Below are 16772 nucleotides of genomic sequence, written 5' to 3' on the forward strand. Positions count from 1 at the left end.
GGGCCCGTAAGAGGTTTGGCATCTAACCACGGAAAGGCTTAAGCAGGGGAGCAGGACGACGCGATTCCTATTATTACAAGATCATTTCAGCAGCTCTGCATAGGTGATGGGGAGGCAGAGGGGAGGAGCGGGGACACCCTCCCCCCCAATGGCATCTTAGTCACACCTCCCAGTGACGCCTAAGGCAGTGGCGAGGAGGGGGTGGAGAGTGTGTGCAGATCTGCACCATATTTTGGAAGTAAGGTTACTCTTATCCCCAGTTTACCAAGGGAGATACTGAAACCTGGAGAATAAATTGGGAGCCATAATAAAATTGCTCGACTCTGATTGGTTTCAGGATCTGTTGAGATAACGTATGTCAAAGTGCGGGGTAAGACGTGAATGCCGTTTGCACCTGCGCACGGCCTCGTGGTCTGAGAACGGACCTGTAACTAACGTCTCCTGCAGGTGCACGGGGTAGGCCGAGGCCACAGAGGGACCCACCTCATCCCTCTGCACTGTGGTCACTGGCATGGCCTGGCCACTTGGCCCCAGACCAGTGCAGAATTCCCAGACCCCCGTCTTCCTGTCTTTCAGCTGGGATTTTACAAGGGCCCGGCTGGCTCCCAGGTGACCCTGAGCAGCCTGGGCAACCAGACGCGCCTGCTGCTGGAGGAGCAGGCGCGGCACCTGCTGAATGAGCAGGAGCGAGCCACCATGGCCTACTACCTGGAGGAGTACCGTGGCGGCAGCGTCTCCGTGGAAGCCCTGGTCATGGCCCTGTTCGAGCTGCTCAACACGCACGCCAAGGTGACCCGAACCCCTCCAAGGGCAAGGCAAAAGTCCTCCAGGGCTCAGCATCCTCCCTGCCTCCCTCCGTCCCCCACCCCTCTGCTGAGAACCCACAAAGAGTTCGGCTGAAACAGCCCTGGGCAGAGACTGGTGACCGAGGCAGCCAGGAAAGCCAGCCCATAGACTCCTGGGGACATAGTCAGTTAAAGTCCCCGGTGGTGGGGGCCCCAGTGAAATAGCTGTCAATGCTGAGCATACATTTAGAGTCATCTGGACTGCTCTTCAAAAGCAGTGCCCGGGCCCCACCCCTTGGGCTGGTTAACTCCATATATCTGTGGATGGGAGTTTGCCACAACTCCCAGGCGATTGTGCCGTGCTGCCAGCTTTGAGAACCCTCCTCTCGAGGAAGTCTGGGGTCCAGAAACTGCACAAAGGAAGAAGTGATTAAATCTACTGGGAGCAGTTGCATGCGGGAAGGCTTAAGGGAAGGGCATTCTGGGTGGGAGGGACAGCCAGGGGCTTCCCGGTGTGTTCAGGGAGCTGCAGTCACTCGTGCTTGCTGATAAGATGCCAGCGAGGACAGGGTGAGAGGGAAGCAGGAGTCAGATGATGCTGGCCTGGCGTTCAGGGTATCCTGCTTGGACTTCTTCTAGGACAGTGGGGAGCCACAGGGGGTTAAGGAGGGAGGCCAATGGTCTAGTTGGCACGCAGGTCATTGGGGGTAGCAGGGGACAGGTCCCATCTGCTGGCGAAACCCGGGCTGAGTGCCCTGTTTGTCCCCATGCCCAGTTCTCGCTCCTGTCTGAGGTGAGAGGCACCATCTCCCCCCAAGACCTGGACCGCTTCGACCACCTGGTGCTGAGGCGGGAGATCGAGTCCATGAAGGCACGGCAGCCCCCGGGCCCTGGGGCCGGGGACACCTACTCCACGGTCTCCTACAGCGACACGGGCTCATCCACAGGCAGCCACGGCACCTCCACCACTGTCAGCTCGGCCAGGGTGAGCTGCCCCGGCCCTGGCCCTGGCCCTGGCTCGAGGGCCAGCAAGGGTGGGGCGCCAAGATACTGGCTTTGCAGTGAGACCGACGTAGGTGTGAATCTCAGCACCACCCCTTAGCAGCTCTGTGCCTTGCCTTTCTGAGCCTCAGTTTTTTCCCTGGGAAAAAACCCCATCATCGCTGAGTGCCTGATGCGTGCCAGGCACGGCTGTGGGAGACAGCGAGTGAACGAGGCAGATGTGGCCCTGCCTCTTGGGCTCACGGTCTGGGGGGGGGGGGGGGGTGGGGGGGGGGGGTGCGCTCAGAGAGAAAGGAGAAAAAGACCGGTAATGAGACAAATAGAGAAAATAGTGACAGTGGTGGGAGGGTCCCACGAGAAACCGTGGCAGTGCATTCATGGTGGTCACGGTGATGGCATCTTCCCCGAGATACACCTTCTTGTCTTTGGAACCCACCCTGACTTTCACCCAGACTCGCCAGCCCTCCAGAAAAGCATCTGGTCCATCCTGGGTTCTGCCGCCAGGATGCTTAGAGGCAAATTAATCCCAGGAGGCCTTTGCAAGAAGGGGCAGAGAAAATGCCTTGCTGCTTGGTATGGGAACCAGGTGTCACCGTCTTTCTGGTACGAAGAGTGGGGCTGGAGGTCAGGAGAGTTGGAGTGGCTCATGCTCTCCTGTCTCTGGATCATTCCTCACCACTCTCCTGTGGAAGGGGCAGGGGATAGCATGTTTCTCAAGCACTGCTGCTCCCAGACGCAGAATTGGGAGCTCTTACAGGTGGAACTCAATCGACTCGGGACAGACGCAGTTAGTTGTCCTGCTGGAGGAACAGGAGCTCCAGGGGTGCAGTGACATCCAAGGTTGCATACCGGTGGTTAGGGGGCACGGATGAGCTTGCACCCACCAGGAAACGGCCCTGGGGCGGCGCCCTTTGCTTTGCAGACTCCGTCTCCCAGCGTGGCTTGTTTTTTGTTTTGTTTTTAGCTCTGAGGATCTGAGTTTCTGGAGCAACTTCTATTCCTCTGCTTCCTACCCCTACCATTCTGAGTCACCTTCCTCCCCAGGAGTCCTTGTCCCTTCCTGGGGTGACCAGGAAGCTGCCAGGCATTCCTCTAGGGCTCTGGATGTGGCTGCATTGGAAGCAATGTCACGGTCCAGGATGAGCAGATCATTTCGGGGACAGGGAAGAGGCTGTTCCCCTCCTGAGGCTGTTTGGTTCTGTGCACATGCTTTGATGTGACACCCAGGTGATGAGCAGGTTTCGGGTTGCAGGGACCTGGCCCGAGGGGCCATTTCCCTGTGGGTCCGACTCCACTGAGATTGGCCTTGGTAATGTCCATGTGGGGCTTCAGGAGCCATGAGCCAGTGCTCTAGAACCAGGGGGTTGCAGCCTGTAATTCTGCGGGTGAGAGGTCCAGTGGGTGGGATGGGGCGTGTTCTAGCCTGGGAAGCAGGAGATTTAGGTTTAAGCCCTGGCTTCTCTGGGCCTCAGTTTCCCCACAGGTAGAATGGCCCAAGGTCCTTTGCCCAAGGCTCTGATGGCAGTCAGGGTAACTATTATGCCCAGCTGAGTGCTCTCCTGCAGTGGCCTTGCCCCAGCCCCGGGGTCTCCCCCATACCTGGGAAGTGCTGGCCCCCCACCCGTCTCGGCTCCATGCTTTACCGCCAAGTGCCTCAGTTTCCCCACTTGCACCGGGGCAGTGATGCTGCTGTGCCCAGCTTCTTGGGAAGATTAAATGATGAGTAATCTCCCTATTGGCACTAGCATCCCAGAACTGCCGTCCACACCCCTAGGGCAGGTGAAGCCTCTGCTCTTAACTGACTTCCCCCAACCTGGCTGGAGAAAGCCACTTTGAGGATTTGTGTCTGCAGCCTTGCAGATACTTGGAGCCTTCTGGAAAGCACTGGGCTGAGGATCTGCCACCCCCCTCCAATCTTATCCAGTCTCAGGTGCTCTCACATGCACGGCCTGGGGCTCTATCCCTCAGACTCAGATCTTTGCTGCCAGCATAGGGCTTGGGCCCCTCTGAAATCCAGGTTTTCTCTGATCCAGTCTCCTGAACAAGGTCCTCCTTCAGGCTCTGCCGTTCATTAACACGTGTGACCTTGGACAAGTCACTTCTCTTCTCTGAGCCTCAGTTTTTCCATCTGCCAAATGAGGGTGATGACCCAGCCCCGCCTGCTGGCAAGTCCCAGGGTTGCCCCAAGGGGAATGGCCATCTTCTGACAGGGGTTCTCAAGGACAGGTGTCATTTCTGCAGAGCCCTGGGGGCTCCTGTTCCCTTCAAGGAGGCAGTTATACTGAAAGAGTCCCAGTTATAGCAACAGAGCCTTTTCTTCATCCGTCTTTTATTCCTGCCCAAAGCATTTAAAGGAAATAGAAAAGGGGTTTTAGAGAATCGTGTTTATTTTGCCTTTCTCTGTGTGTGTGTGTGTGTGAGCATGCATGCATGTTTGGCAGAAGGTTTACTGCTGTACCCACCCCATCCCTAATATTTATTTGATGTATTTTTCTTTTTGCCTTTTGCCCACCCTTCCTCCCCAGGAGCGGCTGCTGTGGCTAATAGACCTGATGGAGGTACCGTCCTTCCTGCCGGGCGGGGCTGTGGGAGTCCCTTAGCCAGGGCGGAGGTCCGGGGCTGTGGCCCTGCCTGCCACTCCCTTACGTCTGCACCCAGCCCCGGTGGGGAACTGGGGTTCTCCTTGATGCTCACGGTCTCTCCTGTTTGCCAGTTCATCAGGCTTCCTCGGGCTCTGGAGTGAGAATGCGCTCAGCTTAAACCCCAGGCCTGCCACCTCCTTACTGTGTGACCTCGGAAAGTGATTTTACCTCTCTGAGCTCAGTTTTAGGATCTATAAAATGAGGATGATCATTTCTGTGCTGTGGGGCTGTTGACAGACCTCTTGGCCTTTTATATGTTATAAACTCTGTCTGGAATGTTCTCCTTCCCACTTCTCATGGCCAGGCTATCTCCTACGTGTGCATCAGCCCCCTACGCCCACATGCTCCCTCTTCCCAGAAGACTTCCCTGATTTTCTGACTTCCCTGTGCCTCCTCCAGCCCCCTGGATTTCCTAGTGTCATGACTCTTGTCTCATTATATTCTAATAATGTTTACAAGCCTGGCTGGCTACTCCCCTTGACCACAGCAGTGATGATATCTGGAGTCACCATTGAATCCCTAGTGCCCAGCCCAGAACCTGGCCCATATTAATAATTGGGGCCTTTTTTAAAAAAAAATGTCTTATTTATTTATTTTTGAGAGAGAGAGAGACAGCACAAGCTCGGGAGGGGCAGAGAGATAAAGGAAAACACAGAACCCAAAGCAGGCTCCAGCCTCCAAGCTGTCAGTTCAGAGCCCGATGTGGGGCTCGAATCCACAAACCTTGAGACCATGACCTGAGCCAAAGTGGGATGCCTACCTGACTGAGCCACCCAGGCGCACTTGGGGCCTTTCTCAATGATAGTAGTAATTGGTATTTTAGAGAATTCTCCATGGGACTGTGATAATGCTTTCCAGTTGTATCTTTTTGAGCTTCCCAGTTACTAGGACTGGCAGGTACCGCCGTGATCTCCATTGTAAAGGGAAGAAAAATCCTAGAGAGAAGGGACTCGCTCCAGGTCACTCAGTGAGGGCATGGTAGAGTCAGGATTCAGTATTAACCTGTTCGTCACCAAGTGCCAGACGCTGGTCTGCAACACCAGCACGTATGTGTCCGTTAGCTTTTACTGCGGTGATGCTGAGTGACCCACAACCCCCCGAATCTGGATGGACAGAAGCCGAAGGCATTTCTTTGTTGCGGCCCAGACCCCATGCCTCATGGAGCTCACCTGCTTTCCTGTCTGTTAAAATGCCTGTCACACGGCTCTAACCTCTCCCTGAGTTTGTCCTCCCTGGTAAACAGGGAGACGTTGCTGGGATGCAGGCCGGGACCATATCTTTCTCGTGTCTGGGTGCCCAGTGCCAGCCTGGCTCTGGGACAGAGCCGGGGCCCGGAGATTGTGGAGCAGAGACTGAAATGAATCCGCACTCCCTGGCCGCTCAGGATTATCTTCTAACACTCCAGCCTTAGAAACATCTCCCTCCCACATCGTAGGAAAATGTCCTCTGATCTGGTGTTCAGACGGGCCAAGTGGCAGGCAGCTGGCTCTTGTGACCCAGATGCCCCAGACAGTTGCCCTAGATGGAACTGGTTTCCATTTAGCCCCAGTTCTGCGGATCTCATGGTGCAGTTATCAATCCCAGGTTAAACGTGGCTCATCCCGCAGCCGTTTTCCCTCAAGCCAGACAAAACCGATCAAAGGCAATCAGATGCAGCCTTCCCCCATCGACAAATTGTGTTTATCTTCCACTTGTCTAATAGAGAGCCAGCCCTGGGAATTTTTCCTGCCTCCAGTGTCACTCCCCTCCCATACAGATGTCAGCCGGGGAAGCTGAGCAGAATAAAGGCCTGCGTGCCGTGTCTTGAAGCCCTTATCTGGTGCCAGCCAGCCCGTGGCAGAGGGGCTTGGGCACACAGGCTCTGGAATTCCACAGACGGGCTGGCCCTCCCAGGTAGAAACCGTGTCACCTTGGACAGGTGACTTAAGCTTTTGAAGCCTCAGTTTCCATATCTGTACGCTGGCTGATAAGACCAGCCATGTGTGGATCGTCATGAAGAATCTGTGAGCTCGGGAGCAGACTTGGAGGTGTGGAGTACTTGGGAGCCCGTTCTGCTGATGCTCTAACAGCTGGGACAGGGCACCACAGAGGCCTTCAGGGGAACAGCGTTGTAGAGGCCCAGGCCAGCCCTGGACCTACAAAGCAGGTGCCGCTGGGGTCGGGGTGGTGGACTTGCCCCAGGCTTAACCACAGCCCCTTTCTGCCTAGAATTGAGAGGTTTGCATGTCAGGCCTCTCATGTGCCTGGAAAGGGGCTTCCCTAGCCCACCAAAGGATGCTGTAGCCCACCAAAGGGGCCCTGCCTCTAAAGGCCTACTGCTCCTGTTCCCATGAGGTGAGGTGGGAAGAGGGTGCTGGGTGTGGCCGTCAGCACTTTGCTCTCCTGTGGCCCCCACACTTTCCTCCTCATCCAGGGCGAAAGGAGGGTAGAGAAGCCCAGGCCTGTCTCAGGCCCTCTCAGCTACAGAGATGCCCTGATTGTCAAGGCAGCTGCCTCCAGAAACGGAGCAGACAGTCAGAGGACCTTCCTCCTCCTCCTGTGTTCTGCCCTTGGTCCAGCCTGGATGGGTTTAGAGTCCTCTGCCGGGGAAGTCGTCCCCCAGTGGGGAAGCTGGAAGGATCCCAACCCTTCACCCGTTCATCACCCGCTCCTGCAGCAAGCATTCCCTGAGCACCTCCCACACGCCAGGCTCTGAGTGGGCCACTGGTCGCCGTGCGCGAAAGAGACAGCAGCACCTGCTGTCCCAAAGCTTAGCACGTCTAGTCGGGGAGGCAGCCTTGAATCAGATCACCTGCATAATCCTTGCTCTGACAAATGGGTCGAGGACTGGGGCCCTGACCAATCCAGGACGTGAGGGAAGAGATGTTTGAGCTGAGATATGAAGTCACTGGCATCAGCCGGGCGATACACAAGGCAAGGCAGCTGAGGGGCCAGATCGGCACGTGCAAGGGCCCTCAGCTCGAGGCTTATGGACCCTGGAAGTAACCGTAGGAGGTCAGTAGGGCGAAGAGGAGAGGGTGGGCGGTTAGCAGCAGGAGCCGCCAGGGACTTGGGCTTAATCCTGAAACCGTGAAACACCACTGAGGGTCTTCAGTAAGGAAGTGATGTGATGTTGTTTGCACTTTCTCTGTTTTTAAAGACAGCATGTGAGGGGCGCCTGGGTGGCGCAGTCGGTTAAGCGTCCGACTTCAGCCAGGTCACGATCTCGCGGTCCGTGAGTTCGAGCCCCGCGTCAGGCTCTGGGCTGATGGCTCAGAGCCTGGAGCCTGTTTCTGATTCTGTGTCTCCCTCTCTCTCTGCCCCTCTCCCGTTCATGCTCTGTCTCTCTCTGTCCCAAAAATAAATAAACGTTGAAAAAAAAATTAAAAAAAAAATAAAGACAGCATGTGTGAATAGGGGAAAGGGACAGAGAGAGAGAGAGAGAGAGAGAGAGAGAGAGTGAGTCTTAAGCAGGCTCGCAAAGAGCCCAACGTGGGACTTGATCCCACGACCCTGGGATCATGACCCGGGCGAAATCAAGACCCAGGCACCCCTGTTTGCATCTTGTAAGATGCTTCCCTTGTGTGTGGAGAGAGCTCAGGGGGGTGTGCAGATGGGGTGACCTGGCGGAGCTACTCCTGTGTCGTCAGGCAGGCTGGCTCTGTAGCCCGTGTCCCAGGAGGCCGCTCAGTGCCAGGTGGGGGCGGGGCGAGGCCAACTTGTCTGCTTGCGTCCAACAGCCCACTTCCTCCTGAGAGGCCTCGGCACGAGCCCCCTGCACCCTCAGAGCCATAAATTCCCCAGAGGCATTAGCAGGCATCGGGGCAGCTTTGCATCAGCGGGTGTCTGAAATAAGGAACGGACCTCGCGGCCAGCCCTTTGTGGTGCACTTGCCTCTGTATGGGCACTTGGGCGGCGGGGGTCCTGGAAGCCGTTTCCAGCAAACAAGCAAGTGGACATAGGCCAGCCCTGCTCCTCCAGAGCCTGATTCTGCCGGGCTGTGTTGCCTCCATTTATAAGGAAGCAGATGTGACATTTGGGTTGGAGGTTAATGCAGGTAGAGATGTGGTGCTTTCCCTCGGCTGGGTTCTTGGGTCACCACATCCCTCCTGGAGCCCTGCTTTCCAGCGCCTGTCTTAAGGGCTCTTCCAACACTGACCTGGAGATTCTGGGTCACACTCTCTGTCCGCTGAGTGAAGCCCTTGTCCTGAGGCCATGGGGGAGGGAGATGCAGGACGACAGAAGGAAGCGCGGTCTGTCTGCGCCACACGGGCCCTCCCGGGCACTTCTGTGGTTTGATGCTCAAGCACAAAGGCAGGAGCGGACAGCTGGTGAAAGCGCCCAGAGCTGGCCAGGCACCGGGGCAGTTCCCACGGCCTCAGCCACAGCGGCGAGTGTGGGTTCCAGTGCCCTGTTTGGGGATCCTCTCTCTCCCAGTGCACCCCCCTGCCCTTCCCCATCAGCTTCCAGACTTCCAGCCCCACCCTGTGCTTGGAGAGCTCAGGAGCACAACGATCCTGTCTCTGCCAGCATGGCCGTCCCCCCAGGTTCCCGCTCCATGTTCCTTTCGGACCCCCCAGTCCTGTCCCCTTCACTCCAGGGAGGCTGGCCCTACCCAGCTCATGTCACTGTCAAGCCCCCTCCGACACCCCGACCTTCCTGGGCTGATGGCAGCCCCAGCTCTGGCTGGCACCGTGCCTTGCTTTTCTCTGTCCTTCCTTGCTCTCCCCTTCTCCCTCCTGCCTTCCTTCTCTTCCTTCTCCCTTACTCCCCTCTCTGCCTTTCCTTCCTCTGTCCCTCCCACCGGTCTCCTACGGAAATCTTGGCCCCCATAAGTGACCTTCCAGGAAGTTTTGTGACTCAGAGTCTCAGTTTCCCCATATCCAGAGGCCTCTGGTGCATTTAGGGGCAGAGTTGGGGGGAGCCCGTTGTCCTGACATCAGCGTAAAGAAGCAAGAAGAACAAAGAGCTGAAAATAGCACCTTTACGTAAGAGCCCTCCTGTCCTAATGAAGGGATGTAGGGGAGGGATATCAGGGAGTTGGGCAGGAGCAGGGGGGAAGGGAGGGGAGAGCCTCGTTTTGCTGAGGTGATACCTGGGCCAGGAAGCAGCGCTTCCAGAACCGTGAGTCCACCTGGCAGAGGTCAGCACAGGTGATTGCCTTCCACCGTCTCACTTTATTTTGGCCCCACAGTCCCCTCCAGTCAGACGCCTGGACTATACAGGCCCTCACCGTGTTCTTTCCTCTGAGAGGAAGCCAATTTTTCTGAGCTGCCACTGATTTGAGGAGGAAGGAGCCGGGGGAGCAACGACAGCAGGTCCTGAGGGCATCCTGGGTCCTATGGCAAGCAGTCTGAATAACAGAGTCAGACCTTGCAGATGGCTCAGCTTCCGCCTCGCGCTTGCTGTGTGACCTTGGGCAGGTGGCCTTCCCTCTCTGAACCTCAGTGACCTCAGCTGGAGACTCAGGACTGATTGAGCCCTGGGTCTAAACATTCAGCTGGTCTCTGGCCTCTGCAGGCGGAAGGGGGCCCCAGGCTGCTGGCAGGGTGGGGGTGGGGCCGGCGAGGCGGCCAGGACACAAGCCGGCTCCTGGCTCCTGCGTGAGCGCTGACCTTGATCCTCCTCTTGAAGTCTGTTCCTCGAGCGTTTCTGCTGACGCATCCCCGGGGTTCTTAGCCTGCTGTCTGCAGCTATTTCAGATGCACAAGGAACATGGCTCGGGGACTCGGGGCTCCTGAGCGTCTGGATCTGGCAGATGGAGTCTGGCAGGGCCCGGCTCTGACCCGTCTGCTCTTTGCTCCACTAAAGGCCTTGCTCCCAGGGCTGGATGTTTGTCCCCACTACACCCTCATCCTCCCGACTTGCCATGCCTGCCTTCAGTATTGGTTCCGGGCTGCTGTTAACAGCAAGGAATGGGCTGAGGCCAGGGGCCGGTGATGGCTATGTGGCTTCGTTTCAGAGGGGGTCGCTCCCAGGGCCCTTTGGTTCCTGTGATATCAGGGCCCTACCCAGTTCTGGGGAAGTGTTGCATGGGCTCTGGGGCCACCCCTACCTGGGTTAGAAACCTGATCTGCTGTAGCATGGCCATGTGGTCTTAGACAGGTCACTTCCCTCCCTGAGCTTAAGTGTAAATGATGTGAGCCAGGGACAATCCCAGTGCCTGTCTCCCATGAGAATCCAATGAGATGATCCCATGAGAATCCAGCGAGATCGAGTAAGTGAAATGCTCAGCAGAGGGCCTGGCGCGTGGTCGTCCCCAGTTTGTGGATCGATCTCTGATACCCTTCTGAGAGACGGTCACACCCGCTCTGCGATGCATGGCAGAGGCATGCTTGTGTTGTCAGGGCTCCGGATGCTTCCTGTCTCCCTCCCAGTGGCCCAGGTATGACCGCCAGCCCCATCAGTGATCCTGAGCGAAAACGTGTGGGCACCTACTGTGTGCATGGCCCTCTCCTGGGTGTTAGGAACACAGTGACCTGCTCATCATGTATCCTCATGAGCCAAAACTGCTTGTTGGCCAGATGAGTGCTCAAAACTCCAAAGATGCCAGAACAGGACAGAATCCCGTGCCTCCGGTCCTACCAAGGACTGTCATTTGAGCCCCCGGGCTGCCCGCAGGTTGAATCTGGAGACAGCTGGCAGTGGCTGCATTTGAGAATGGCAGAGGTCCCTCTTGCCTTTGCCATAGACACCTCCCAGGCCACTGACCCCTCTCGGGGAAGTCATCGCACACGACCAACCCTGCCTCGCCGCTCACCTTAACCCTGGGCAGTTGGTGGTGCCCAGCTGTACTCTTTCTGGGGAGTGCCGGACTCATTCCGGTTTGGGAGGAGGGAGACTGCTCTTGCATTTGCACTCAAGTGTTCACATGGGCCCAGGCAGTGGTTAGGTTGCTGGGATGGGTTTGCCAGGTCCCAGGCTTCTGATATAACAGTAGCCCGCCCTCCTATATTGTGCCAGACCTTGTTCGGAGCATTTTTTAGTGCTAATGCATCAGCCCCATGAGAGCAGGACTGCTGTTAACCCATTCTGCAGATGAGGAAACCGGCACAGAGCACATCAGTGATTTGCCCTCCGTCACTTGGCTGTGAGTGGTAGAGCTGGATGTGACATCAGAGAAGCCACAAGTGGTGTCACTTAATCAGTGAGTGCCAGAGCAGCCCCATCACTGCCCTCCCCCACCAAGGATCCCCCACTCTCTGCATCGCTGAGGCTGCCAGCGGCATGCAGCGGACGGCGGTGGAGACGGGAGGCTGAAGTCTGCATGTGAGCCTCAGCTTTGTTGGTAAAACGGGGCAGGTGTCCCAGCCTGACATTGCCCCCAGAGGCATCACGGGACCAGATGAGGAGCCCTGGGTGTGAAAGGCTCCAAGCCGGGAGAGCCAAGTGTCTTACTGGTGGGTTCCCGTGACTGGTCTTCGTGATGACGTGCCCTTTGCCTGCCCAGGATGTTCAGGGCTCCAGGAGCATCATTCGAGATGGGGATCAGTGCGGAGTGACCTGAGAGCCTGGGCCCCAGGGAGCGTGGCATCCGTGGGCCCCGTCCATCCCAACCCGCTGCCTTCACCGTTACTGTTCCCTGCGATGATCGAGAGTCGTTGCCCTGCTTAATTCTCTGCCTGCTGGGGCTTCCTCCATGACAGCCAGAGTGGTCGATTCATTCATTCATTTGCCCATCGATTCATTCATTTGCCTAGTAAATATTTGTCAAGCAGCAACTATCCTAAACACTGAGGATAGAGTAGGAACCAGGTAGTCTTACCGTTGAGGAGTTCTCATGCTAATGGGAGAGACAAACAATAAGGTGGTGATAAATCTTACACAGAAAAATGAAGTGCGGTCAGGGGTTAGAGGTGCTGTTTCAGACAGGGCTGGTCCAGGAAGGCCTTGCTGAGGTCAGAGCTGAATGAAGTGACGGAGTGAGTCAGGAGTGCTGTGGGAACATGGGAGAGCAGTGAATGCAAAGGCCCTGAGGCAGGAACCATCCCTTCCTGTTGAAGTAGCAAGAAAGGGCCCACTCATTGGGCACAGTGATTGCAGACTTTGGAATTTTCTCCAGGGAAAACAGAAAGACCCTGGAGGGTTCTGAGCAATGTGTTATCTGACTTACATTTCCAGGTTTACATCCTGCTGCTGGGTGAAGAATGGTGGTCAGCGTAAAGCAGAAAAATAAAGCAGGGCAGGGGATGGGGGGGTTGTGATTTTAGGTGGGGTTGTGAAGATAGCCTTCTTCGAGGAGGTGATAATTTGGGGAAGATCTTGAAGGAGGTAAGAAGGAGGCATGCCTTGTGGATAGCTGAGGGGAAGCATGTTCCAGGCAGAGGGAACAGCCAGTGTGAAGGCCCTGACATGCCCGCATTGTTCTAGTGTGGCTGGAGAGGAAGTGAGCAAAGGGAACCTTCATAGAAGACAAACTTGACCGCATCTCCATGGCAACCCGCTGCCCTCAGCCTCAAGTCCCAGCAGCTCCATGCTTGAGTCACGTGGAACTGCTCGAAAATTCTCAAAGCTCCTCCCTGCTTTATGCACGCCCTTCCCTCTGAAACACCATCATTCCCTCCTTTGCCCAGCTCAAGACCCACAAGACTCAGCTTTAAGCCATGCTCCCTACTCCAGGAAGCCTTCCTTGATAACCCCACCCCAGCCGCTTCTATGCCTGTATCTCCTAGCTCTGTGCACAGTCTCCTCCTTGCTTGTCTGTGTCCATCCCACTGGCCCCAGGCTACAGAAGGCAGGGGTGGGGTCTCGCCTCCTCTGTGGCCCCAGGCCCTCACCAGTGGAGCATTGAGACTGCTCAGTGTTGAGGGCCACACTTGAGACATGAGCCAGGTGCTGGTTGTGGAGGCTCTGTTGCCATCCTGGGTTCTGTGGGGTGGAGGAATGGCTCCCCTGAGGCCTCAGGAGCTACTTTTGACAGGGGCACTGCTCAGCCTCCCAGGGACCACCTAGAGATGCCCTCAGCAGCTCAGCGCCACTTGACAGAGCTTGAGGCTTCTTCCTCAAGTTAGCAAAGGAAGCAGAAAACGGGCGTGTTTGCAAAATAAGGTCTATGTAAACTTTAACCGCCTGACTCACAATTGAAGCCACTAAATTAAAAGAGAGACTTGCCCACCCACCTCTCCTGTGCATCGTGCCATTTTCACACCTTCCTGGGATTCTGTCCATGAGCACCTTCAGGCTTTGGAAGCTCTGAGCATGAGGGCCCGGAGCCCGGGGCTCAGCTTTGGGAATTCCCGGGCCAGGCCAGAGCCACCCCACAGCATCTCCAGATAGTTCAGGGGAGGCCCGGAGAAGCTTCAAAGAAAAATTGATTTTAAGATGACCAGCAGGAAAACGGACATTAATTTTAATGTGTAAATTCTACAAGAGTGAGGCCTGTTGGGACACGCATAAACCACAGGAAGGTGTCCCAGGGCCCAGCACGGATTTTGGTATCTCGGAGGGCAAACTGCTTTTTTCCTCTCGGTTTGTATTTGCTCACATTGCTCTCTTCTCCATTTCTAGAACACTCTGGACCTGGAGGAAACTGGTGAGGCTGTCCAGGGCAATATGAACACCCTCCCAGATGTTTCCCTGGTAAGACCCTCTCTGGTTCCCGCAGTGAGTTTTTGCCCTTCCTGGTCTGCCTGAGGCCCTGGGGACTGGCTTCTTGGTGAGAGCCAGAGGCCCTCAGACCCAGCCCCAGGCCCGTGCACGAGGGCGTCACTCAGGCTTCTCCAGCAGCGCCCAGGACTGGGGTGGGCGTCAGGCTGTTTGTTTGCTAAGTTGGTGTTACTTTTGATACGTTGTCTGAACGTGATCATAACAAGTACTGAAACGTGGAGTGTGTGAACTCCCTGAAGAGGCCACATGACCACCCTGGAAATGGAAGTTAAATGTGGCCTCGGCTGTGTCCACGTCAGCAGCCCCGGCAGCATCACTGTGCAGTTCTGACCCGGATAACTTCTGAACGGCCTGGACTCTGGAGCCAGACTGCCTGGGTTCAAATCCCACCCGTGCCACTGACTGTGTGACTTTGGGCAGGTTTCTTAACCTCTCTGTGCCTCGGTTTTCCCCTCTGTAAAATGGGGATAATAATCGTGTCCCTACCCCACAAGTTTGTGGCGAGAGGTACATTAGTTCATTTAAGTAAAGCATTTGGGACACACTGCCGTCCGAGGTTTGCAAGTGTTGTATGTTGGCATAGGCAGAGGGAAATAGCAATGGCCGTACCCATAGCTGCCACTTCCCATGCACCTGCTGTGCGGCAGGCACCTGCTAGCACATTACACACGTGGTCCCTCACATCCCCTACCTCTGCCGGGTAGACCCAGGTTTCCCCATTGCCCGGAGATGCACTTAGAGAGGTGCTGTGACTTGCCCAGGACCACACAGCCCCCGAGCCCATGTGACTGTCACCTTCTATCCATTCTCTCTCACTCCAGTCCTGCACATCTCCTGTCTCTAGTGGCCATGATAACCTTCTAACAAGAAAAGCCAAAAGAGTGCTTTTTTTTGTCGTTCGTTTTGCCCTTCTCTCCATCCACCCACCTCTAATTAAGTCTTGTTCCCTGTGACAAGTCCTGGCTGACGCCAAGAACTTCAGTTCCCAAAGGTACCGGTGCCATTCCCCAGAGACGCCCGCCAAGTTCCCGACGCTTATCAGCTGCTGAGATGGGGGGAGAAGTTTTCCACTCGGGTGTTGCATTATTCAGAGCCGTGTGGCCAAGAGCCTAGAGAGCAGGACGGAATTCCAGCCGGGGCCCGGCCTGCTCGGGGCGCCTGTCTACCAGCCACAATGGGCTCTGACTCCTTCTACTCCTGTTGGGTCTTTTGGCAGGATGATGTCAAAGCCACCTCCGAGGGGCTGCCTGTCTACAAGCCGCCGCCTCCCCCACCCCCTCTGGCCCAAGGCCACAGCCGCCCGCCTGAGCAGCAGAGGAAGCCAGGGAAGGAGGGCCTCCAGCCACCTTCCTCGGCGTCTTCCCACTCAGGCATCGTCTTCTCGGCCCCTCGGAACCACAGCCCGCCAGCGGGCACTGCCCCTGCCCCGGGGGCCTCCTCAGCACAAGACTCGCCCTCCTCCCCCATCTATGCCTCGGTCTCCCCTGCCAACCCTGGCTCCAAGAGGCCGCTGGACGCCCGCCTGGCCCTGGTCAACCAGCACCCCATCGGCCCCTTTCCGCGAGTCCAGTCACCGCCGCACCTGAAGAGCCCCCCCGCGGAGGCCACGCTGGCAGGGGGCTGTCTCCCGCCACCCTCCCCTTCCGGCCGGCCAGACGTGACGGGCACGAACCAGCACTTTGTCATGGTGGAGGTGCACCGGCCGGACAGCGAGCCGGACGTGAACGAAGTGAGGGCGCTGCCCCAGACACGCAGTGAGTACCGGCCGACCCCGGGTGGGCTGGGCTCGGGGTGCCCGCCCCAGGGTCGTGGGGGCACCCAGGCCCCTCCAGGTTGATCTGCCCATCGACACGGAAAGGGGCAGCGTGTGCTCGCCCAGGGTGTTCTAGCCCAGGCGGTCCCCCCCTCGTGCCCTGTGCAGGGCCAGGGTGTCCCGAGCTTGTGTTGACACGAGTGTGAGCCCTAGGTCTGCCGCTTGGAACTGTATGACCGCGGGCAAGCCATGGGATGGCAGTTCGGTGACAGCCCCACCAGGTCGCTGGGAGGGTTGGGCTCCTCCTCCAGCAGCTCCAGACCTGGTCACCCAACGATCTCTGACTCTCTCCCCAGTGAGACTGGACTCCTTGAGGCCAGGGGCAGCCTCTGTGATCTCAGTGCCCAGGGCCTGGAACAGGGTGTTGAAATTACGGTGTCTGGACCCCCAGAGGTCTCCACACCCGGGGCTGCAGGGTCAGAGTGCAGGCTGGACCTTCCAGACACCTGGGGCCGGGCTGCAGCCCCTGAGTTTCCAGGGGTGCCCAACTCAGCGGGTAGAGAGCAGTGGAAAGCCAGCTTTTCACTCCCAGAGAGCCTGGAACCTCCGGGTGTTCTAGATCTTCTCCATAGCAAGTTGGGTGCATTTTGCTGGATTCTGCTGCCATCTTGTGGCTCAAGTGATATATAGACCCCGCTGTGGCCAGGGAAGGGGGCAGGCCAGGTCGGGGGGTGTTTGTGAACTGAGTGCCTGCTATATGCCAAGCAGTGGGCAGACTGGGGTGCAGAGTACAGGGTCCCTGGGCTCAGGAGCTTGGTGAGGGAAGGCAGGATGTGTTGAGCGAAACCTGAGGTATCATCTGGCACTGAGCCCAGCACAGCCTGATAAAAGCGGTCAGTTGTGCCGTACTTCCCTGTGTGCCCGATGTGGTTCTAGGGGCCTTGTCTCTATTAGCAACTCATCTAACCCTCCCAGCCGCCCTGGAGGCTGGTGCTATTATCCCCA

The 16772-nt window shown here is 57.0% G+C and overlaps 1 protein-coding gene across 5 annotated transcripts in view; it reads left to right on the top strand.

The window, feature by feature from the left end:
* The window catches only part of WHRN (whirlin), a 95345-nt gene that overhangs the window by 75594 nt on the left and 2979 nt on the right, over window positions 1-16772 (top strand). For 2 of the 5 annotated variants that reach the window (XM_027034918.2, XM_027034919.2), the window contains exons 6-10: window positions 577-789; window positions 1561-1770; window positions 4313-4345; window positions 13916-13987; window positions 15231-15768. In XM_027034918.2, coding sequence (XP_026890719.1) covers window positions 577-789; window positions 1561-1770; window positions 4313-4345; window positions 13916-13987; window positions 15231-15768 — 1066 coding nt within the window. The remainder of the gene's footprint in view (window positions 1-576; window positions 790-1560; window positions 1771-4312; window positions 4346-13915; window positions 13988-15230; window positions 15769-16772) is intronic. The other 3 variants (XM_027034920.2, XM_027034921.2, XM_027034922.2) reach the window with 2 other exon arrangements.

This window comes from Acinonyx jubatus, chromosome D4 (genome assembly GCF_027475565.1).
Source record: "Acinonyx jubatus isolate Ajub_Pintada_27869175 chromosome D4, VMU_Ajub_asm_v1.0, whole genome shotgun sequence".
NCBI classification, from domain to species: domain Eukaryota; kingdom Metazoa; phylum Chordata; class Mammalia; order Carnivora; family Felidae; genus Acinonyx; species Acinonyx jubatus.